Here is a 25,682-nt window from a genome sequence, read left to right on the forward strand (position 1 = left end):
ACAAAAAGACAGGTGATTGAACTCAAGATAATAGTAATTAATTACCAAATTAGAATACTTTAGTAAGTAAAATTGGTCAGTGGTAAGTTGCGATGAACGTTTCACTATATTTTGGTAGCAAACGATTACGATTTACGATTTGGTAGCAAACGATGATATCAGTTTTATATCAAAATATCGTAAACTAAACACGTCACTCCCAGAAGAAGTATGTAACAAATGCAAATATGTGAAATTGTAGTATTTGCCGACCAATTTTTCTTGCATTTTTTTTCTTCTGTCTATAAGCACGGGACTTGCTCGGGTCTGTGTGATAACCAGTTTTATTTTAGCCATGCTTAAGGCAAAATCCAAAAGAGAGGAAACTGAAACCTTACCCAGGACTTGAGACAGATCTTGGGAGTCGTTCCTTGATCTCCATGTCCTGCGTATGCGGGTTCATTTTGAGGTTTTCAGCAAACTTCCTTATTTTGTCATGAACCCATCTACCTGAAAATTTGTTTTGGCTGGACTAGGAAGCAAAGCAATTATTATCTAAGCTTGCCAAAGTTAACCTTGTTGGTTAGACATGCATGGGGTCTATTTTGCATGTTTTGCAAGCTGTTACCATTGCAGAAACAAGATTTCAATGGTCATACTTATAAATATTGAGGGTTCCGTACTCAAAGAGAAAGGATCAGGATCAGGACCTTATTCAAGCCCTGCTATCTGTCAGTCTGTCTGTGACCAGGCTGTCTAGCAAAAAATTATGAAATGTTAACCGCAGTTAATACAGTCATCAATTGGAAGGGAAGAAGACGGGGAAAACTACGTTTATGCAAAATTGTTCTTTGGCCAATTTACACAAAATCCAGTCACCAGTCTGACACGCAGTTGACCAGTTAATTTAATGACCTCATCAATCACTTTCCAGTCACTTGCAGTCAAAAACTTAACCAACCAACCTACCTGATTTCTTAATAAAATCATTCTCATTGACCGAATGCTTATCTCGTACGGTATTATCAAACTTGTCAGCTTGTATTCCATACTCGTCATCATAGATATCGTTCCAAAATATCAAATTACTGTCATCAGCGTTTCTTTTGAAAATCGCTTTAACTTTCCTTTCTTCTTTCGTCGTTTGACGCTTTTCTTTTATATCATTACTCATTGTTGTCGATACAGCATCCAGTTTTGTGGTCGGTGTCGGTAAAGATGATGCTTCGGACGCTGAAACAAATATTGAAATGGGGAGTCTTTATGTAAATAGGAATCGTTCTATGTTTGTTTAACTTGAGATACTTGTATTTATTATTTATTTACGTTTTGTTGCTCATCCGGCCCGAAGAAGGTAAATAAAAAAAAGCGAATTTCCTTTCTTTTTCGGCGTCTCTTCAGTTAGCCTGGCAAGCATGGATTTTAAAAACCAGACAGAGGATTTACCAGACAAATTTACCTAAATACTTGCCATGCTACATTGGGTTGGCTTCAAGTCTAATCAGTATCCGCTGAAAACTTTACTATTATCAAAGTATAATTTTACTTGCTGACACAGTGTCCCATAGTAAGACTGGTTGGCAGAATTGCCATAACTAATCAACTGTTATACTCTATCAATGAATCAATTGTTCAGGGAGCTTTTCGTTAAAAGCCAGTCTAGAGTTTTGGCATAGGTATCCTACACTGATTATCTTAATCCTTGTCCTTTATAAATATGTGTGAACGTACAATGTTTTATCTATCTAAAAACTCACCTATAATAAAATGTAAACGAACAGATCTGTCAGAAGTTTCACTTCGTACACACGGTTTCTTCTTATTTATTCTGTATTAAAAATATTATCATCAACATTCTCTTAATTAGCGTTCAAATTTTCTGCTTCCTTTCGATGTTAAAAACCTTAGTGTGATCCTTTTCCTTTGAAAGTTTCATCTTTTACTCCCAAATTCATAGCCCAATAAATTCGGGTGCGAAGAATGCAACTGTATTGGTGTGCTGCTCTAAAGAATTCAATAGTCTATTCTAAACAAATTAAAGTTGAACATACCTACCATTACCAGCTGTCTCCGCTCTCTTCTCTCTAGTACCATTCACATCTCCTGTCCTTATCTCTTCAGTTGCATTTAGATTCTCAACGGAAAGCAACATTCGGGATCTATGACCGATATTCTCTATCACGTCCGTGTCATAAAGTTGGAAAGAAGTAGTAGAAGGAGTAGTAGTGGTGATTTCAGTAGTATTCGGTTCATCAGTTGAGTTATCCACTTTGAAAAGTAGTTCAGCTGTTGTTGCTACTTCTTGACTGGAAATAAAATAGGAACACTAGAAATCCAGACAGAATTGTACTGCCAAGAGTTCCAAAGACTACAATGTTTAAAAAAAATGTTTTGCTGTCTGTGGATGTGGATGCCTACAGAGATGCAAAAGCTGCCAAATAAATGCTTTGTGAAAAATATTAAAGCGTGGTTGTCAAAAAAAAATCTTCTATTCGTCATTACACTTTGGATCTCTGAGTCAATGGAGTAAATATGAAAATCCAAATCTTACTCAGGCTTGTCATTCGCTGGTTCTTCTTTAACGTTTTCCAATGTCTTGAACCACTCCGATATCATGTTAAAGAAATCACTCAGGTTGACATCTCCATCCGCTCTGTTCTCGGTCTGCGCTTGCACTTTCTTCGTGACGTATTCATTCACACTTTCATTCGACTGTTTCACCGGTTTTTTGTGATTTGCCGTTTCGTTCGCGATAAGCACTGTCTTCTGCAAATCAACATATCTTTTATTCCTTTTCTTTTTATCCCAAAGGTCATCTAATTCGGGTGCGGTAAATGCATCAAAGTCTGTGCCATTTAGTAAATTTAGCCCATTGTAATACGGTGTCGAAAATGCGAAGTTCGAACGGCTTTTGTTGCCGTTCAACAACAAGTCTTCGTTAAAATCGATTATCAATGGCACATCGAATTTGAGATCTATATGTTCGGTACCAATTTCTGGATCCTCTACAGTCAAGACCATTAGACCTTCAAACCTATTTTGACCTTTGTACATTTCACTTTTATTTATAGTTACAACTGTTTCGTTAATGCTTGGTTCTTTGTAGCCATCGCGATCGTAAAAGCCGTCGAATGGCATTAAAGTGGAAAGTCTAGCTTCAAATTGGTTGGTTGTCTTTGTAAAATTTCTATTAATCAAAGGAGGCACGCTACTATAGATTCTTATATTTTTCTGTCTAAGAGACTCTATGTAGTTAGCTAGAGCTTGCTCCCTGTTCTCATTAAGTTTTTGAACATTAAAATTCCGAATGAATTGTTCGAAAGCCATTTTACTTCTTTCGAGACTACCATCCCAACTGGTGTCCCAAACATTATCGGGTTCCTCTTTTTGATAGTCAGTTGAAAGTAAATTTCTTTTGCCTTTACTAAAAGCGAAAATTAATCCGTTCTCTTTGCCGTCGTCTGATTTGAATAGTTTTCTACCGGGATCAACTTTAGATTTGGGCTTGGTATATTTTGGACTATAAATGACTTCCATATCTGGGTAACTGGATATGAGGGTTGTATGTACCGGGCTGATGGGTTTTGGGGCGATCCTTGTTGGAGTGTTGGTGGGTCCGATCCTGATGTGCTTCTGTAGAATCTTGAGGACTTCTAGATTGTCCTCTCGTCCTCTTGTGGTCATGTCAGGTACGATTTCGAAGCGAATTCCTTCGGAAGTCTTCCGTGGTGGTGTATAGAAAAACGTGTTAGGGATACCACCAGTCTGCTCTGGTGATAAATAAATACAGGTTAATGTACTTTTAGAATGATTAGCAATATATAAAATTCTAACTAATTATTATGCATAATGGATGGGATTTATGGGTCTAAATACTGTTGCAAAGGATGTGGGTTCGGATTCCACTCAGATCATGTGTTCTATCTATGTATATTGATAAGAAATTTTATCAGCTGTATAGAAATTACATTACAAATATTTCTCAATTTGATACTAATAGATGGCGCTGTAAAACTGGTAGAATAATATTCGCATCACATACTTTCGCATTCATAATATACATAGGTATCTGTAAAATAATACGAACCAGTCATTTCCTCGATTTCGCTTGTAGATATAGCTCTGTATTTCCTCACGTTTGCTGTGGTCCCCGTCTGAATGTGCTGCGGTCTGTCTTCATCGATATAAAATGAATAAACATTATTACAGGCCCAACAAGTTTAAGAATTGACACAATGTGCTACAGAACTCTTATGAACTGATTTTCTTGCAATTATTTAACATTGGAATTCACTCCTTTTTTAACAACAGAGTTCACGAGTTACTAATTTATGTTTGCAGTCATTTTTAAATATTTAAATAGACCTCAAATTACACTTGGTAAAAAATAATAAATAAACAAATGCGGACAACATCACATACATTGTTCTGAACCCAAAGTAAGTTGCTAAAGCACTTGTGTTATGGAATTCAGATACAACGAAGGTACCACAAACACCCAGACCCGAGACAATGTACAAAATGTGAATTTTTACATTGACCCGACCGGGGATCGAACCCGGGACCTCAGAGCTAGCGACACCTTGAAACCGGTGCGTACGCTACTCGACCGGAGGTCGTCAAATTCTTCAAATCAAAAACTTCAAATAATTCCTTTTCTTTATTCTAATCTCATTTGAGAATGAATTCCTTGCGTCACGAGGAGTTCTACAAACAAGTATCCGTGGATCATACATTGCTTGTCCTACGCGAGGATCGAACCCGCAAAAGGCTGCGCTCATTATATTTGGCGAGTTGATTTACCACCCAGCCTTCCCTAAAGTCAACATTAATGATAAACTGCTAAACAAAGTTAGTTATATAAAATGTTATTCAAAATTGGAAATACCATCTTCAAAAAACAAAAAACAAATCAAAATACCTTTTCTAAATCTCCCAAAAAGTCCACTTTTCATTGGGCTCGCTGACATTTTGACTCTATGCTCAGTTGCCGTAGAGTCCGATGCTTTCTCATGCCTGGTCTCCTTTTTACCATCGAGAACTCCGTAGTCACTGTACGCTTGGGCCATTTCGACTAGTTTATCATATTTACTATTCAAATAGTCTTCTACGTATTCTACATCTGATAAATCTCGACCTCTCCTTTCGATTAAGCCTGGTTGGACTTCGTTTGAAACAGTTGTGCTTGTTTTTCCTGCCTGTGTTATGAGAAAAAGACTTTAAATATAGCTATTTGATCTTATTTTCTAGTCGTGGGTAGATTGCCTCGAAGTTTTTTAAGTCCAAAAAAAGCTAGACACAAGCGGCTTTGCGATTGCGTTTCCTCGTATACAAAGGGATTCAAAACAGGCATGGATGAAGGACATTGATATTACCTTTTTGCTTCTATTAATGTAAAGCCTGCATGAGATCCCACTACTGGACAAAACTCTGTCTCATTTCCTTTCAACCTTCCTATCTGTCACGATTTCTTGGTACGTGCATCGTTATCACGCCACCCTTCGCCACAGATGACTTTTGCGACGATGAATAATGAATAAAGACTGTTCCAAGGTCTAAGGGAACTAACCTTGGTACTGTTCAGCGCAGAATGTCGCAACATGGAGTTGAGCTCATCCGGGTACAGCGGCATCGGTCCCTTCCAGTTGGGGTTGTGAACTCCCGGCGGATTGTACTTCGGGAACTTGTCTTGTTGTTGCTGGGCAGTTTGTTGCTCCTGAAATATTATATTTGTTAGAGACGCTCGTACCAAAAAGGATGAAAACCTGTCAAGTGCGAAAAGGGGTTGTGACGCTAAACGTTCCGCACAAATAGGTTAGAAGTGAAACGAAAATTAGTCTCTTAATTGATGACTATAACGACCCCATTTATTTTGCATGCAATAGGGATGATGACATTTTTTTTTGCAGTGTCCGTCTTGTAGTTTTTTGTATAATAATGGATACGTATTTTTTATTTGTGCCGCAAACATAAAATTGACCAAATTACAGTGAATGAAATTTACGCGTGACGTCACGATTGAGTATAAATTTTACTCTATCGTTACGTCACAAGCCCCCTCTCCTAAACTTTTGAGTAGTTAATCTTTGTCAGTTCTAGTTTTTCTGAAAAAGGTCATCATCCCTATTATATTCTGTATAGCTAAAGATGTGGACATGTTATCAAATCATAACACCTTTATAACATACGCTCATAAAATATATCCTATTGAGTGACATTAGTCTTGACTTTATACCAAAGTGTCATCAAATAAAAAACAGCTTATTATCTAGTCTATGGGATCCCACCCAGAGCCGCGTAAATCATTTCCAGCCCATACGCGTTTCTATAACCAATCTTATCAATAATGTGATTGCTACCGAAGTTATGAATCCTTTTGGTGCAGGGATTTTGTAAAATCATTTAAATCATTTGCACAAAGACACCCAGAAAAGCATTCAAGGATCACACAAATGCTTGTCCTACGCGGGGATCGAATGGACACGACGCGAACAGTGGGTTGAGCGTGGTGACATCAACCACTCGGCTATCTGTGCAGCTATAAACATACCTCAGTCCGTTTCCTCCTATCAGTCCTCTTCTCCGTGTCATCAATATTCTCCACGTCATCCTTCAGGACCTCCTTGAAGTCCTCATATCCTAGATTCTCCTCATCATCACCTTCAATCTGCATCAGCTTCCTGATATTCGGGAGCCTGCCGATGACAGCAGGCAGCTTTCCTGTCTTCTTCAGATCTGGATTCCTGGAGAATAGCTAAGAAGCTTTTGGAAGTCTTTATGGCATAAATGTGTATCAGAATTTCAGATTTCCATTATTTATAGGATAAACCTTTATCCTACTGTTGCGCAAATCACTTTTTGTCTTTTAATTTATGGTAAAATGAAATACTAAATAATGTAGTAACACGGCGCTAGGGCCAAGAATGAGACTCGCAACTCCGCTGTCGCATCAGCTCATGATTAAGGATTTCGGTTAGACCCGAAACTAGTCGGGCAATCCCAAACAATACGCCTGAGTAAACCCATATTCAATCTATAGTGATTATAATAATATAAATACCTCATTACTTGCAAGAACCACATTGCCGTAACAGCAAATTGCATTTCGAAAGCGAACGCAATAAATATTAGATATGAAAGATCAAGGCAAAAAAATTTAGACCAAAAAATTACTCACATAATTGTCGAAACGCTCAACAGTACTTCGAAATCATTAGGACTGGCAGTCACAATCTGTTGCTTTTCCTTTCCAACCATCTGTGCCTCATGATGCGCAAACTCTTTCTCGAATTGCGTCGATGACTCCGGAGCCAGGACCTTCAATATCATCGGCTCATCCTTCGCTTCTTCTTTCACCTTCTGCACCTTCGGCTTAGGTTTCGGTATTTGATCTGCTAGCAGTTCTTTCGCAATGATATTAACATTCTTATGCGGTTTCGGATGCTTGCATTTATTTGATTTCTCTCTTTCTTTTGAAAACAACGTGTCTAGTCCAAAAGGATCTGATACGATCTCAGGCAGGTTCTTATTTAGAAACATGTCTAGAAGTTCGTCTAGTCTTTGGGTGTTTTTGTAAAATGGATGTTTCAGTTGATTTTCATGTGTGTGCGAATCTTTTGGTGCGTGTGAACATTTTGGTACTTTCTTCTTTTTTGCCGGTTCAGGTTTGTATCGGACTAAGATCTTCTTTCTTTCGATAACGAATCCTGTTGGTTCGTCTGGGTCATTACGGTTAACTCGTGTTGTGTTTACTTGTCTTTTGGTTTTATTATTTGGTTCCATTCGAGTTTTATTAGCTTGTTTTTTCTCTAAGTTATTAAGTTTAAGTTTTGTTTCGTTGGCTTGTCTTTTCGTGATATCAATTTTGTGATTTTTGTTGAAGGCTGATCTTCTTCGCCTAAGTAAGTATTTTCTTGGGCGGTTGTTGAGCTTGAGCGATCGTTTTGACCTCTCCGGTACTTTGAGTACCGGTTCCACATTTTCTAAGTACTCTTGGTTAATTTTTTTCAGGCTTTTTATTTTTGCGTCAGTTTGCACTAACTTCTTGTAGAACTCTATGTAATAAATAGAGAATATAAAAAATTAATAAGTAATGTATTGATGAGTTGTAAAAAATGTTTGAATTTCAATACAATAATTGTAATAATTGTTATTACAATTATTGTTTATGTAGTGTATTATACACAATCGATTTTTTTAGGAATCCACACAATTTTCATGTTAACTAAAAAACTAGGGTGTAACTTTTACTATAAAACTATTATGAAAGAAAAAGTTATGTTTTAGGTTTGACCCTACACTGCCAAACCTAAAGACAACGTTTTAATCCATTTTTTGCAGTGGCCACTCTAAAAAAATACCAAAGGACGTGTCTAAGGAATTAAATCCAATTAAGACCAATATCTCACCTCTCAATTTCTCACTGCTCTGGTTGTCACTGATGGCTTTGTCTGCTTCCATCACGCTCGCCCACGCGTCTCCAGATATCATGGTGTCACTGTCTTCTAAAGACGACTGCTGACAAAATATTAACTCAATTAAAAATCATTTACTACTACTTAATAGTAAAGATATAAAAGTATGGTAGAAACGAATTCAGAGTTACGCAATTTATCTGAAAGTTGCCAATTCAATAGAAAAACGAACGATATTAAATTATAGATATAAACAATCTAAAAACCCACGTTATTAAATGTCAGTCCATTCAAATTATTAAAATCGTTTCAGCCGCTTTTATGTTGTAAATTGCACCGTCATCGGTTTTGCAGCTACCCTGAAAATTTCAGCCTGCTAGCTTATCGGGAGTTGCAAAAATCCAACCGGAATGACAAACAAACAAGAAAATGAGTGTGTACAAAAAAGTGAGTATATAAAAACGTGGAAAAATCCAACCGGAACAACAAACAAACATACAAATATACAAAGAAGAAAGTTTATAAAAATAAGAGAAAATTATTGACTGCTTGAAATAGTAAAGATTTAAAAGTATGATAGATATTAATTCCGAGTAACGCAATTTATCTTAAAGTGGCCAATTCAACAGAAAAAATAAAGATAAAAAATACTTATATTCAGATTATTTTTGATTAAATTTATTAACGAGGAATCAACTAATTATATACTACAATAAAAATTTAGTAGAAGTAGTGTGCACTATCCATATCTTGTTTAACGCATAAAGCTACATCATTATCATCATCATCATCATCAGCCCATATTCGTCCACTGCTGGACATAGGCCTCCCCAACTGCACGCCATCGAAATCTATCTACAGCTCGCATCCAGCTCTTACTAAAATTACATAATAAATTCTAAAGAATTTTAAAAAGAAGACCATCCTTAGAGAATATTCATAAATCAGAGAAATGTTAAAACAATTGACATATCAAGTTATTATTTTTTTGGACATCATTTTTTATTCCATTACCAAGAAAATATACAAAACCTTCTTTAACATTTATCTAAATAGACTATACACTATAAAACAAAATACCTTAAGGAATTTATTTTTATAAGCTATCAAAATGTCAAATCAAAGAAACGTTGAAACAATTGAAATATCTAATATATAAAATTCCCGTGTCACGATGTTAGTTACCGTACTCCTCCGAAACGGCTTAACCGATTTTTACCAAATTTTATATGCGTATTCAGTAGGTCTGAGAATCGGCTAATATCTATTTTTCATACCCCTACATGATAAGGGTTGCTCACACAATTTTTTTTTTTGGACGACACTTTTTATTTTTATTATTTTATAATGTAGCATTAAAAAATACATGCAACTATAAATAATATATTAGGCAAAACAACGTTTGCTGGGTCAGCTAGTCAAACTATATTTCTTTTCACATCATCTTTTATTCAATTACCAAGAAAATACACAACCCTTGTTATAACATTCAACTAAACTGTGACACTATAAAACGAAATAATTCAAGCGTCTTATTTCCATCTCGTTTCTATTAACCCTTAAACGCGGCCGCCATTAGCACTTTAAAGGGGTACTTTGCGTTATTAACCCTTTACAATAAATATGTCAGGGGATATTTAAAAGTGCCCAGGTGCTAGCCAGGACAGTTTGAATTACAACAACGGGTACAGGGTTAACTAATGAAGCCGGCTAGGTAAATTGTTTTTAAGAAGTAATTTTCGTGGAAATATCCTGTAATTATAATGCAATATTTAGTTCACTTTAAGATATGTAAGATGGGATAGCATAAGCAAGGAGGTTAAAGAGCTCTCCTATAAAAAACAATCGGCTATTCGATTTAAAATCCTATCCCTACTAATATTATAAATGCGAAAGTAACTCTGTCTGTCTTACGCTTTCACGTCTAAACCACTGAACTGATTTTAATGAAATTTGGTATAGACATAGAGTTGACCTTGAGAAAGACAATAGGATAGTTTTTATCCCGGACTTTTGAAGATTTTTCTTGGAAACGCGATATAACCGAACTCGACGCGGGCGAAGCCGCGGGCGAAAAGCTAGTTAATATTATAAACGCAAAAGGTTCTGTGTACGGATGTTTGTTACACTTTCACGCGAAAACCACTGAATGGATTTAGGCGAAACTTATTACACAGATAGTTTATAACCAGGATTAGCACATTGGATAGTTTTTATTTTCGATTTCTACCGGGCGAGCCCGCGGGCAATAGCTAGTGCTTATATAAAGAAGGGCTTTCTTGCTACTTGCCGCTTATTTAATTATTTCTCGTATCAACAAAAGTTCTACAACTTTTGGAAAACACTCATACATTGCCGAATAACAAATTAATATAAAACAATAAAATACGTTTATTATTAACAATTATAAGCCGGATGTGGAAACACGCTGACCCAAAAGTTTATCAACTTGGAACTTATAACATACTTGGTTTTAACTTTAATATTAACTCCGTTCAAGTTCTGTTAAGGCGAAGTTTTTAACTACATCCCGATATTATATTAGTACTAGCTAACACAACAAACGTTGGTATTGCTTAATAATAGATCAAAAAATCTAAAAGCACACGTTTTAAAATGTCACCCTATTGTTAATTGCAGCCTGCTAGCCTATTGGGAAGTGGCTCAAAATTGAGTTGCAAAAATCCAATCGGAACGACAAACAAACAAGAAAAGTGAGTGTATAAAACGTGGGAAAAAAAGCGAGATTGAAACATAAAATTCTAAATTCGTCTATCGAAAGTCAAAATCAAAAGTTTTAATTTCAAATAGGCCGTTTTGAAGGCACTTTTAATAACATTACAATAATTACTCTGCATATTGTAAACATACCGCTCTGACAGACGGTTCAGACGTAACAACTGCCGTGAATTTTGTTATATTCTGATGGCATGACGTGTTACGGGTTTTTGTTATGCTTTGTTTTAGTTGTGCGGTTCCAAAATGTCATTCTAATGGAGAAGAACCGGCGAGAAACTCCATAGCAGCAACAGCAGCTTCATATTCAAACAATTCCCAATAAATCGCTTCCCCTTAACAAATCTCCTATATTCACCAGTCATTAGAAGCATGTGACGGGCGCCGAGCTAAATCATGCGCTCTCTCGCTCGCACACCGTACTACAGAGCGAGATGGAGCACATGCAGTAACATATTGACTGAGTTAATGTTTTGGTGCCTTACTTGGGTAAGGTTGGGGTGGCAGTGTTGGCGGGTAGGGTGAAATCATGATAATCTTAGTTTTTCTTTTCATCATCATCATCATCATCACAGTCTTTATCCTCCCACTGCTGGGCATAGGCCTCTCCTTTCTCGTGCCAATTTCTACGGTCCTGTGCTAGCCTCATCCATACTCGACCCGAGACCTTTATTATGTCATCGACCCATCTTGCTCCCGGACGACCGACGCTTCTTTTGCCTTGTCTTGGCCACCATTCTGTCACCGCCTTGTTTTTCTTGTAACCCATTTTAAATAATGGACTTTTTAGGATTCCCTACCCAGGAAGGTATAAAACGAAACTCGATAAAGAACTCTATAGAACGAAACTCTGTTACTAATGCTCCGCTGTTAGTCCGTCTTGCTATTTGTCCGTCTATCACCAGGCTGTTTATTTTTACCTAATCGTGATAAATCAGTGTCTTGAATCTTGTAGTACCTATGTTTGTGAAACACCCCGCGTGTTTCACAAACATTTACCGTTTGACCGTTAAAGTCAAGTCAAAGATCCTAGGTTCAAATCCCCGCACGAAATAAAGACTTTTCGAATAAATTCATGTACCTACCTAATTACGTATTGCAAAGTAACTTACACTACAATTAACGGTGAAGGATAACATCTATAGAAAAAAAAAACAATTGTTATTTTAAGACCAAATAATTTCATATATATAAATCGCTGTCTGTTTAAGAGTATCGCAGTGGGACCACACCACAAACAATTACATTTCTATTCCGTCTGACGTGTGTTTGTAAATTAGTTAACTTCGGACCAGAAAAATAATTAAAATTGCAATGTGTTTTATTTTAGAAAAAACGTTGAAAGTTAACATTGAAAATGTGTTTCTTTTAATATTTCAAATTGGAAATTGGAAACACAAAATAATGGTTGAATGATTAATGTTAAATTAAAGGCTTTTGAACGCCATGGGAGTAATAGATAGACAATGCATATGTTATTGCTAATGCAGACAATGTGTCAAAAACTGCCTTTGAAAAGTGGCAACAGCAATACAACATCTGTGCAAATTTCAACTGTCTCTACCAGTTCATGAGCATGTCTGGTGACAAAACAGATACCATATACAGCCTTTGTATGGTTTTTACCCTTAAGTTACGGAACCCTAAACACGATATCCCTGCAACTATATCAACCTACATACCACTAAAACGATAAATAATAAGTCTTAAGTAAAACACTTGACACAGACTCCCTGCCATAATGAAACAAAATAAATTGATTTCCCTGTGCACCGAGTTTTCCCTGTGTGTAAGTTACTCGCTCACATAATTACAGGGGTTGATAGATATCCCATTCATAAATACAGGAAACAATTACAGCTTTATAAAGCAGGTACAGGGGTGCTAAACAGTTTTCTAACGTAATTGGAATTTAAAATATTTTATGTGTTTAGTTCAGAGACGGGTGACTTTGTTTTGTTTATTTTGATTTTGAATTAATTCAAATGTATTAATTTACAGTGTATATTTTGATGCTAAGATATAAATTAATTAGAAATTTGCTAAGTTTTTGAGTAATTCTCAACTAAGATTTTTTTATATTCTTTGTATTGACAAAGAGTGTTCCGCCTTGTGTCTGAATTTCCAGTTATTGTATTAGCAAAGTGCTTAGAAAAATATCAGTACTGTCATACATTAAATTTCCAAAAAAGTCACAGCTCGCCTTAGCTTCCAAGATTTCGTTGAAAGCATATACATATACCTCCAACAATAGGACAAAAAGAAGCAGAAGAGGTATAAATGTCCCAATTTTTTGGAAATTATTCAATACTAGCTGTTGCCTCCGACTTCGTCCGCTTGGTTAGAAGATATAAATTAGGAATTTTTGAACGCAAACCCTCGAAGATGAATATTTTTCCCTGTTTTTGCCACATTTTCCATTGTATCTTTGCTCCTATTAGTTGCAGCGTGATGTTATATAACCTAAAACCTTCCTCAATAAATGAACCAGTAGAATGAATTTTTCAATTTGAACCAGTAGTCCCTGAGATTAGCGCGTTCAAGCAAACAAACAAACAAACTCTTCAGCTTTATATATTAAGTATATACATTTTCTTATAGTTCGTTATCACATTAAAATCTAGCTTCTAAGCTATACATTTCTAACACTAGATATCATATTTTCAAAACCCTTTTTCCATTTTGTTCTTTTATAAAAACCCTTCTTTCAAACTTTCACTGCGTTGTAATATTCCCATATATATATATATATATATATATATAAACAACAAAGGTCCGTCTGTCTGCCTGTCCACAACAATGGGATCCCTCGGGCACCTCGTAGATTAAAAATTTTCTTGTTGTTAGTATGATGAGAAAATCTAGACTCAAATCTAGATATAGTTGTGTATGGTAGGAATGTTGATGGTGTATTTATGTGGTGTGGTATTAAGTAACGTTATTGTTGCAAATTTTATTATTACGTATAATGTAAAAGCGAAAGGGTAGCAATTTACCGCAGCGATTGCATAATAATTGTTTTTTTGTTTGTATTTTTTTTTTAATGCGGACAACATCACATACATTGTTCTGAATTCAGATACAACGAAGGTACCACAAACACCCAGACCCGAGGCAATGTAGAAATTTGAATATTTACATTGACCCGACCGGGGATCGAAACCGGGACCTCAGAGCTAGCGACACCTTGAAACCGGTGCGTACACCACTCGACCACGGAGGTCGTCAAATTAGCCGAGTCGTAATTATATTAGTATTAGTAGGCACTGCTTTCTGTACGTTCGTCACCAGGTCGTACCTTATAAACTGAGATAGCTAGACCGTTGGCATTTTTACAGATTTTTGATTTTGCGCGATTGCACGGACAGCCGAGTGGTTGAGGTATCCACGCCATAATCCTTTTCGCGTGACGTGGCGCGGGTTCGATCCCCACATACGACAAACGTTTATGTGATCCCCGAATGCTTGCCCTGGGCCTGTATATTTGTGAAATTCCAGCGTCACAAGCATTAAATTCCTTAGTGCGGGAGTCGCTTTTTAAGTATCAAATAAAAATACTTTAATACTAATTAGTTTTTTTTAATTTCATAAAAAAAGACCTTTTATACCTGTACACCTTTTAATAAGGCCATTTGTCCACTATCACAAGAAAAACACCTTTTTGATTAGACTCCTAAAAAAAACTTATCAAACCAAAACCGTTTAATACAACAAAAAAACGATTTACAAACACTTAAATAGAAGAGAACCTCAAAATATCGCTTTAATAGTGTTACCTACATAAAAAAAACTACATATTTAACTGTCTGTCTGACTATCACAGCGGCACAAAGGACCCGCGGAGGTATAAACAGTCGTCCAACAGAGTTCAACTCGCATTTGGCTGCGAAACAATATGATTGTAGTCTAAGAGGCCAGCGCTGTGTTTGGAAGTTTATGTGAATCGAGAACAATATACTTTAAAAGATTTTTTTTTGTGTTTTGTTTCTTAAATAGTTGATAAAGCATATTATTAGTAGAACTAAGCGCATTTTTTCATATTACAATATAGCGTTTAAACCACTTACAATTTGTAATTCCTCGGCGACTTTATCAAATAATTTATCCTTTGACAAAGCTAACAGAAAGCCAGCCAAAAATTCTTTATTTTTGAACTCTAAACCTAAGTAAACTTCAATTATTATATTCTTCCAGACAAAATATCTCTACTTTTAATAAACTAAAAAAAGAAACTTTTCAATTCCTCACAATAAAAAATATTTCATTCAAAACGAAAATATCTTAAACTCTATTTTCAGGACTGATGAACTAAATCTGAAGTAAAAATACGAGCCTCAAGCTCCTAAACTCAGACATTACGACAAAGTATTAAAAAAAATATCAAAATACCCGCGCGTTCCGTTCGGGCAGACATTTTCATTTACTTTCAGTTGTAAACAGGTATTTATACAAAATATTCGCACACAAATGTTTAGAGCTCGCTTTTTACAGGCAAGTATGAAATAATGATAGCAAAAATGGTATTCTTTAGGGTACCGTAAAGAAAGGATAAAAACGGAACTCTATTCTATGGGTACTGTCTGTCCATCTGTATTCACTCAGGCTTTATCTCATGACTATAACTAGACGGTTTACATATTTCTGTTGCCGCTAAAATTAATAGATTTAAAAATCTTAATACCCACGTTTTCAAGTCCCTCATAATTTAGTTGCAAAAATCAAACCGGAACGTCAGACAAACAAGAAATTGTAAAAGACACCACCTGGTATCTTCAACTACTATCAGGGTACAGGAAAGTAAGCAATTATACAATTTTTGCCTATCATTATCAAATCAAAAACATATTTATTAAAATTTTCAAAGGTCATGTTACATTGGACTGCACACAGTTTCGCTCACCCTTCACCGCTTCCTAAGTGCTTTTGCTGCAAACAAACGGCGCAACCAACTCTCCGTACCGAACGTAGCCGCACGCTGTCTTTCCGTTAAAAATATGATTATGAAATACAATATCAATATTAATAAGTTTCTGGGTACCGTGCCAAAGAAACAAATATTTGAAGTAGCTCACAAAACACAAGCCATTATCCCCTACAAATTATGTTAAGTCTTAAAATAATTAGCCTAGCCTAGATGGATTCTCTATGGCTCCAGTATTATTCTTTTTTTTAAACGACTCCCTCACTAATTAATTTAATCCTCGCATTTATAAAGAACTCGCAAAGCGTCTGGTCGACTCTACCCATGATCAGAAGGCTGGTCTATATTTTGCCCAAAGAATTAGCATTGCCATACAACGTGGCAATGCAGCCAGCCTTCTGGGCACGTTTCCCGACATTGGCAGGGATGAAGATGTCTTTATTGACGCTTTGTTAATCCCTACTAATATTATAAATGCGAAAGTAGCTGTGTCTGTCTGTCGGCTTGTCTGTCTGTCTGTTACGCTTTCACGTCTAAACTACTGAACTGATTTTAATGAAATTTGGTACAGAGATAGAGTTGACCTTGAGAAAGAACATAGGATAGTTTTTATCCCGGACTTTTGAAGAGTTCTCTTTATATAACCGACCTCGACGCGGGCGAAGCCGCGGGCGAAAAGCTAGTTATGTATATTTTTCATTTTGTATTGATTTCGTTTTAAAAATATAAATCATATTAAGTGTAGTTTTGTTGTTAATTAAATATAATGTAATAGGATTTAACCCTTGTGTCGACTGAATTGTACAAACATTCAAAATCATATATTTTGTCATTCCTTCACCAACTATTTTTCCCACATTTTTTATTACTCTAAAGACAATTAAAACTATCAACAATAATACCTTAAGACCTCAAGATCCACCCCTATAGAAATTAAGAAATAAATCTAAACAGAAAAAAGAGTTATTCGTGTGTTGTGACCACAAATCATTTAAGTCCTAGTCGCACGGGAGACGTATTAAGGTGTCCCAGACATGATTTGTTGTCACCCTTAAGAGATACAGGGTGTTGTTATTTTGATAACTTCTTTAATGGATTTTGTACGTGATTCTGTTTGTTTTTAGTGATATGGTTAGGTGGATAAAATCGATCGATTTGGTTGAACTGTTTTTGTTGGTAAAAATTTCATAGTCTGTGTGGGTTACTTTTATTTTGCTTTTTTATTCGTAAAAGCTACGGCAAAAGTATATTATAAGTGTAAATATTATACAACGAAAAAATCAGGTTTTAACGATGGGAGATTTGACGTCACTTATCACGTAACTTTTTAAAGACAAGTGACGTCAAATACTCTGTTATTGGTATTAAAATAAATAATAATATCTAACATTAACTACGTATTTGAATAACGTTATAAAAAACCAAAATATATACTATGGCTTTCTACTAGACACATTCCAATTGTCAATTATGACAATATATAAATATATTTCATATTAAAGATTAAAACCTAGTACATTTTATCCACAAAACTTTACTCCTACATAAACTACAGGGGGTTCATTCAATATTAATATTTGAACACCCTATACCTATCGTACTTACCAATTGACTCCAGCTTTAGAGTAATGCAGACTTGATATTTATTGAATACAAGGGGGTAGCTAGCAAAAAAAAGGCAAACTGAAAGCAAAAATTGACCCACAAACTGAACCTTATCCCTTTTTATTAAGGTCTACTATCCACTGGCAAATTTACAAAATTGATAACCTTATTCAGAACTTTAATATTATTGGAATAAGGTCGACTTTTGAATGAGTTTTCTTTATGAATGTAAATTTTAAGTTTGTGTCGATGTATATCAATGTGGTTTTGCATAGATTTGTTTTGAGAGTAAGAAATGTTAGTCCCACGGTGTACTGTCTTATGACACTTTATGGTTTTATAAAGTATTTTAAGATGTTTCCTATTATTTATGGTTTTCTTGTCTTTGTGTTTTTTTCTTTAGGGTGTAAATACTTTTTGGTGTTGTTCGATGCTCAGGTGAATTGTAATGAAAGAATTAGCTTCAGACTTTGGTTAGAACTTGTATAAATTTGTAAGGGTTGGATAATAGGTAAGTGTTAATGATAGCCAAATTTCCTTTATCTTTAAATGAGCATGAAGGAATGACTAAATAATATTATCCCTATATTATCTTTAGACCATCCTTCTCGTATATTATCATGTTTTGGTGTAGATTAACTCAAACCTACGATTATAACTATTAAGATATTTTTACTGGTTTTACATCTGAGCCATTTGTATTCGTACATGTACTAAGTAATGTGAACTATGTTTTTAGTAAATTTATTTTTATTTATTTATTTTTTATAAGTTTTAATTATTGCCAACTTTTATTTATTTTTGAATGGTCATGAAATTAAATGAAATCATTTATTCTACAATGAGGTGACATCATCACTTTTACATGTCTTTTTAAGATTGCCAAAGTCGATGCATGATACCAACCATCATAATTGTGTTAAAAATTAAAATTATGTTGAAAAAATGCTTAAGAGAATGCGCAAAGTGGCATTTTAATCTAATTTCCATTTATTCATAGGCCATTGTTAATAGCCAAATTGGGGTTATGATATACCTATTAAATATTTTAAACGTCACTATTCATAACCACAACCGAACATTCACAAATTTATTCCACAATAAAAACTAAAAAACAAAAAAGAGCTAGCATTTTTAATCAACCCTCAAAGCCCTAAAGCTAAGTAATATTTTAAAGGCTTCAAATAAAACTCTCGTTTAATACATCACGCAGACAAACAAACAAACAGACAAGCAGACAAACAGACAAAAGACCACTAGATATAATACAAACGAAACAATGTGCTAGGGACAAAACAATGGTGACGTGGTGTAGTTCGGAAGTTGAGGATTGGCCACGCTTGATATATTAGGGTTGACAATTATAGGATCACGGCGCGGAATAAAGTAGTAGGTTCATTCCTGTAACCACGCCAGGGGTACTTCCAATACTAGTTTTTATAAAATCTATAATTTTTATAGTAACTATCGTGAGGATTTTTCATTACTAGATGATAAACGGTTTACTCACGCGTATTTATCGGGATTGACCGACTAGTTATGGACCCAAACGGTTTATTTAATTTTGAGTAGATGCATAAATTATAAAAAAGATAAATCGAATGCATTGTAGAACGCTGTGAAAGTGTTTTGAACCGATGACCTAAAATAGGCATCTGGCATGAACTGGATGCGGAAAGAGGAGGACCGGGTGTTGTGGAACTATTGAGAGGCCTATGATAAATTAATTTGATACTAAATCTACACATCTATAGTTATTAAACACTATCACTATTCCATTACCGACCGTTAAAGGATAGATACTTAACCCTGTATAATATAAAAGACCTGTTTCACGGCCGCCAAATAAGGTTCCATCAAATTACCTACTTGAAAGATTTTTTCGTACAAAATAATGTCAAAATTTTCAATTAAACTGCCAGATAGCGGCTCTGTGATTGTAAACAATTCCTTAATATAATAATGATGAAATAAAATAGTCAAAAGCCAATATTTGACAGGCCGACTGCACTGTAACCACCCCTAGCCCTCAGGATACTATCGCGCTACCTTCGCTTATAGTCACCGTCAGAACTGATTTGTGGGTCACACTTATACTTACAATACAATATATTATCATTGTAATGTTATTTGAAACACCCTTGTGTGACCTCATTTTAAATTACGGCGCACTTGAAAATCGATTCTGGTTGAAGATCCAGTTCAAAAATAAAATTAATGATATTAAATTCATTGTGATGTGTTTTAAGATGTTTTTCTATGGCTTTTTTTGCAACTGTTTAAAAATGGAGAATGATGTGTCCAGGAATAATGTCTTCTTTTAAAATTAATGAAGACTCCTACAGTAAGTAATGTAATCTTTGCCATTTAGGTACAAATATTATTTTTACCTGTAAATCAGCGTTTAAAAAAGATAGTTTCATTAAACTATTGTTTTTCAAAAATCACAATCCTGTGTCTTATTACTATTTTAATATTTCCTGTTGCAGGTCTGCTATCAGAAATTTTAAAAGAAATAAGCGGTACTTTTGTACCAACCATATTTGTAAATGTATACTTTTTGCATATGCACACGTACCTATGTGAATGAATAAACATACACCATCAACAATCTAACAGTACGAATTAAAAAAAAAGCTACAAGCTCCCGAAAGTCACGATAACATTTGACATTCCATCCTTCTAGTCACAACTGACACTGACCGACACTTATCCAAAACCCGACCTCACCGCGCGCCACTGAACCTAGCACAACCCATCAATACATCCTCTTTATAACATTAACCCCCTCAAAACCAATACTAAATAAACAATGATTGTAAAATATTATCCCCCTCGCTATCGTTCAAATAAACCCGCGGATTATTTACAAAACCTTAAGGGATTTTAGACGCGACAATTGAAAATAATGGCAGAGCTTTCAATGTATAGAAAGGGCTGTTGTGAGACGGACTTCGAGAAAACGGACATGAAAAGGGGTCATGTGTGAATCAGAGGTAATACGGAGAATTCCATATGAAAAGGCTAAAGAAAACCAAACATTTTTTGTCTAGACCACTGTGTCCCACTGCTGGGCAAAGGCCTCCCCAAAATCCTTACACGATACTTTGTGGATTCTGTGGTTGTGACACAAACTTACGAAAAAATCGCCACCTATCAAATTTTTTACCATACCAAATGTTGCTTAACCTCGATATTTTTTTTTATTCCGGGTTTTTATAATGCATCAGAAATATAAATAGAGTAAAATTATTAGTCTTAAATTATCACCGTTTATATATTCAGTGTGACGGACGGACAGACAGGTTTAGTAATAGGGCAGTACTTCGGCGATATCCGTAACGTAAAAAAAAACATCGCGCTAATAATGGCGGCCACTCAACACGATAACACATTAAAAGAAACTGTGTAAGATGTTTTACAGGTTTTACTATAATAATATTCAAATATACAGTATGTATGTACCTTTTGACTGCATAAGAAAGAGAGGTATATAACTTACCAGTTCTCGAAAACTCGGCCCGAAATCTGTTAAACAGAAAATTTATTTCGTTATACTTTTGAAATAGTAAAAAAACTTATAATAATGTTTCTGCTAGGAAGCGAAAGCGGAACGACCGAAGCGCTTACTCAGTGGGCTGGTTCCATGAGGCCCAGGGCAAAGAATCGTGAAAGAATTTCATTGAGACCTTTGACCAGCAGTGGGACACAGTAGGCTAAATAAAAAAACCTTGGTATCTGACCTAGAGTTTCTGAGTACGTTAAAATAATTTCAGCAAGATTCAATTTATCAATTGTAGTTTGTTTTCCTTTAGTAGCCTATTAAGCCGTAATCTTTGGGTAATAATCTGACCAAGTAGAAGTATTATCTCTACTCTTAATAATAAGTAACTCACCGATTCCAGAACTGCCGGAAAAACCAATACCTCCCGTTAATTCATCATCATATCCTCTCCTAAAAGAGAAAAAAAAACTCAGACTTTCTTATGGACAACACAATTTGGCAAAAGGTCCACTAGGCAGACTGCAATTAAAGCACAATTTTGACGTTATTGAGGGCAACGTATTACAACATTTTGTTTTAAAAACTCTAGCACTATTTAAGAATTTAATAATCGCATTGTGGGAGTTTTCACAAACATTCAAGTAGATAGCACAAAGACACCCAGACTCAGAACAAGCATTAGCGTGGATCACACAAACGCTTGTCCTACACGGGGATCGAACCCGTGACACGTCGCGTGATGACCCTATCATCATTATCATCATCTCAGCCTATAGCTGTCCACTGCTGGACATAGGCCTCTCAATACGTTCTCCAGCGCGTACGGTTCATTGCCACCTGCATCCAACGGGACCCAGCGGTTTTCACTAGGTCGTTGGTCAATCTGGCAGGTGGCCGTCCCACCCTTCCGATCCTTGGTGACCCTTTACTACTCAGCTATCCATGTAAATATTCCTCAAATCCAAATATACTCACTTATCATTCTTCCTATACTCATCCAGACCCAGAAAATCATTCCTTCTCCTATTAACATTCAGCATCTCAATCTTCCTTTTCAGTCGCTCGCTGTCCGGGATTTTGTGTTTGCAGGGCACTTCCTTTTCCGAGGGTCCGGAGAGGCAGGGCACGTTCTTGAAGACCACCAGGAACGCCACGATGATGGAGACGGTAAACAAGAAGAGCAGGCAGCCGATGCACGCGTACTCGGAGTTGACGATCTTTTTCAACCTGGGCAAACTTAAAAATTACAATTGCAGTGAATGTTGAAAAGGGTGGTTGGATTTAATGTACTATTTTCGCTTGTAGAAATGAACAAAATGATATCTATATACTCATGTCTGTTACGCGGGGATCGATTCCGCGACACGTCGCTTACATGCGTGCGTTTGCGTGTAGGCTTGACGTGATGACCTCAACCACTCGACTATTCGTGCAGTCATACTATAGAAATGTGACTCAAAAATCAGTTTCCAGATGGTCAAAAGTACCAATGGCTTTATAGCTTAGAGCCTCTACCAACCCCTTAGGGAGGCTCTCGTTTGGGTCAAAGACTTGGGTCAGAAAGCGGTTCCCCTCTCTGCAGCCCTCACCTCCTGCAGGCTGGACTCTGTTCCCGTTGCCAGTTAGATACTATTATCAAGTGACTTTAAAAAGGAGGAGGTTCCCAATTCTTCAGTTGTTCTTTATGGATGAAAGCATTTTTTCATTTAACGTGACGTAGTCATGTCATTTCATTCCATAAAAAAATCATCTAGTTTGTCTCAGTAGCTTTTATTTGAAGTTGAGATTATAATATTATTCAGAGTAACATGACGTAAGCTCCAATTACAAGGCAAAAGGAATCTTCTTGAGTCCCGAAACTAGTCAGGCGAACCTGATAAATACGCGCGAGTGAAATTTTGTATAATTAAAGTACTTTTTGTAAAGACTTTTTATATATAGACTAGCATTTTTCTAGCAACTTTTTAATATGAAGGGAAAAATTAACTCACGCGCATGATACGCACGAACAGGTATCCTCAGTATTTTTCTTCGGGCTTTCCTTTTGCTGGAAAAGTAGACATCTTTTAATTTAATAATCCTTGAAATCTTAATTATAAACGTGAAGATTAATAAGATAACAACTTACCCAAAACCACCAACTGTCCCTCTTTTCACTCTGGTTGTGCTGAAACAGGTAAATTGTCAGAAATCAGAGACTGACAATATCCTGGCAGTAAAAACAAAAATAGAAGGTTAAAACCCCTTAATAGATATAGAAAATCGTAATATCAAGCGAACCTAAATCTTTATCGTAGGTTGTACGCAAAAATACTTGGCCACTTTCATGTATTTTCCGTTCTCCACTGTATAAATGACACTTCAGAACCGTGCACCTAAGGTCGTCGCTATAACGGTTCAAAAGTGACTGAAAACTTTTCTAAAGAGAGTACAAAAAATGGACGCTTGAAATAAAAACTTTTGGTTCTAATTTCGATTTGAACTAAGATACCGGGGTCACTGACCAACCGTTCAAATTTACCCATTACATTTTTGTGTCACACAATAACTACAAGGTTACGAAGCACTTACAACGCTCTGCGTCTGTCTAAGCTTGAATTCTGCTCTGTGCTCCGTGGAAGAACTTTTGTAAGGATGTCCTCTTTTACGATGTTCTGAACAGCTGGAGTCACCGGATCTCTAGAAAATAAAATAGAGTTAGTTAAAAATCCTTTTCGGATCACATGTGAAGCAGTTGAAAACTTCTAATCTGTTCCATTAGAAGCCAGCTTGATGGTCAGATAGGACTCGGGCGATTATTGAGCAAACCGAACAGTCACTGTACCAAAAAAGCTGTCGAGGTGTATAGGTTATACCAAGACATCATGGTTAAGCAACGCTTGATACGATCAAAAATTTGAGGGCTTTTTTGTATCCCTGTAGTTTTTTTTCGGAACCTTTCATGAGTTCGGCTGGTACTTGACCTTGTGTATCGCACTGGGCTTATTCATAAATATGGCTGTGGAAACCCGTGATAATTTCAAGTTATATAACACAAGTACAACGTACCCCTGTTTTCGTTCTAGACCCTGAGTATTGTCGCCTCTTCTTCTCTTCTTTGTGCTCCAAAAGGAGATTTCTTTTTTCAGGATCACTGAAAATTATTTTTTTAACATACGTAATCTTCTAAGATTAATGTCTACATGTTATTTTTTGTGTATAATAGGGGATATTTAGTAGGGAAATAATTCTGCAAGATACTTTCTCATCGAGAGTAGTAGCTAGTTGAAAAAAGAGGAATATTCTTCGGTGCAAATTTTGGTCAATGTAAATCAAAACCATTGCTTTTACAATAATAAAATAGATATGTATGCTGGGACGCCAAACTTGAACCCGTGTCTCTTGGCTAAACGCATCAGTCTTTACCATCGAGACCGAGGTCACTGACCAAGAGTTCAAATTTGTCCATTACATCGTGTCACGCTATTTTATTTTCATGTGCTTAACAACTTAAATAGAATACTAACTCTTTCTCCTTCGTCATCATATCTCTAAAAATCTTCAACAAGGGTGATTGTGTTTCTTTATCAAATTTCTTGCCATGGCTGCAAAAATAACCGAAAATTATTTATTTTATCAATACTTTTACTTAAAATTACATTAATTTATCTCTCTCCGTTTATTCAAGATATTCTTATTCCTTACCATCTTCCACAGCCCTTGTCTTCCCACTGCTGGGCTTAGGCCTCTCCTTTTTCGTACCATTTTCTGGTCCTTTGCCTGATAGAAACAATTACGGACCCTATCCGGCACAACAAGATTTAAAAAAATCGGAGACGGAAAGACTGTATATACAGACTTTTAGTTTCATTTTCTTTTATATTTCCATTCATCTCCTAAACGATCAATCTATTATTGTATAAAATGTATTACATTAATTTGTTAGGTACCTAAATCACAAAGATATGATCTTTTATCCAAAAACCAGGTCTTCCTTTCTTTGTACATTTCTAGCCCTATCCTATACAACACACCCTATTAGATTACCCCAACTTAAGACCCCAAGGTCTTTCCAAAAAAGGACGATTGAGAACTAAAGGGTCAAAAACTGGACATAGCTTTCCCGATACTTTGTGTACTTTCAAAACTCACTTAAAATAATTTACACTGTCTGTAGAAGAAATAGCTTTGTAATAATGAATATTTTGGACTTACCTTTGATTTTATTGCGTCAGAATGTAAAGAAAAAACTTACCTAACATTGCTGGTCCCCATTGTTAGATTGACGTAACAAATTTAATTTTTAAACTAATGTTAATGGTTTTACCAAGGAGGTTTGCCAAGAAAGAAGATTTGTAAACTTTTTTGTCACAATAGGCTATTTGACTAGATCACTCGACTCTAATAAAAAGAATCTGTATAACCCGTTACACAGAATTAAAAAATATACTGAGTACATTTTTTTATCACATCATTCAATCAAATTTAAAAGTTTTCGTTTCAAATAGGTCGTTTTCCAGGCACTTTTAAAGCGTTACATTAC

The 25,682-nt window shown here is 35.8% G+C and overlaps 1 protein-coding gene across 5 annotated transcripts in view; it reads right to left on the reverse strand.

Annotated features, from left to right (window-relative positions):
• Positions 1-25,456, reverse strand: part of LOC113500123 — a 30,143-nt gene extending 4,687 nt beyond the window's left edge. For 2 of the 5 annotated variants that reach the window (XM_026880798.1, XM_026880802.1), the window contains exons 1-19: positions 25,355-25,456; positions 24,667-24,744; positions 24,209-24,293; positions 23,732-23,839; positions 23,289-23,327; positions 23,152-23,207; positions 22,136-22,396; positions 21,552-21,610; positions 21,158-21,183; positions 8,388-8,496; positions 7,157-8,033; positions 6,530-6,722; positions 5,549-5,695; positions 4,901-5,177; positions 4,067-4,153; positions 2,531-3,749; positions 2,035-2,285; positions 949-1,212; positions 378-489 (exon numbers count right to left, since the gene is read on the reverse strand). In XM_026880798.1, the coding sequence (XP_026736599.1) occupies positions 378-489; positions 949-1,212; positions 2,035-2,285; positions 2,531-3,749; positions 4,067-4,153; positions 4,901-5,177; positions 5,549-5,695; positions 6,530-6,722; positions 7,157-8,033; positions 8,388-8,496; positions 21,158-21,183; positions 21,552-21,610; positions 22,136-22,396; positions 23,152-23,207; positions 23,289-23,327; positions 23,732-23,839; positions 24,209-24,293; positions 24,667-24,686 (4,190 nt within the window). In that variant the 5' untranslated portion in view covers positions 24,687-24,744; positions 25,355-25,456. The remainder of the gene's footprint in view (positions 1-377; positions 490-948; positions 1,213-2,034; positions 2,286-2,530; positions 3,750-4,066; positions 4,154-4,900; positions 5,178-5,548; positions 5,696-6,529; positions 6,723-7,156; positions 8,034-8,387; positions 8,497-21,157; positions 21,184-21,551; positions 21,611-22,135; positions 22,397-23,151; positions 23,208-23,288; positions 23,328-23,731; positions 23,840-24,208; positions 24,294-24,666; positions 24,745-25,354) is intronic. The other 3 variants (XM_026880801.1, XM_026880800.1, XM_026880799.1) reach the window with 3 other exon arrangements.
• Between the last annotated feature and the right edge of the window lie 226 nt (positions 25,457-25,682).

This window comes from Trichoplusia ni, chromosome 13 (assembly GCF_003590095.1).
Source record: "Trichoplusia ni isolate ovarian cell line Hi5 chromosome 13, tn1, whole genome shotgun sequence".
Lineage (NCBI taxonomy): Eukaryota > Metazoa > Arthropoda > Insecta > Lepidoptera > Noctuidae > Trichoplusia > Trichoplusia ni.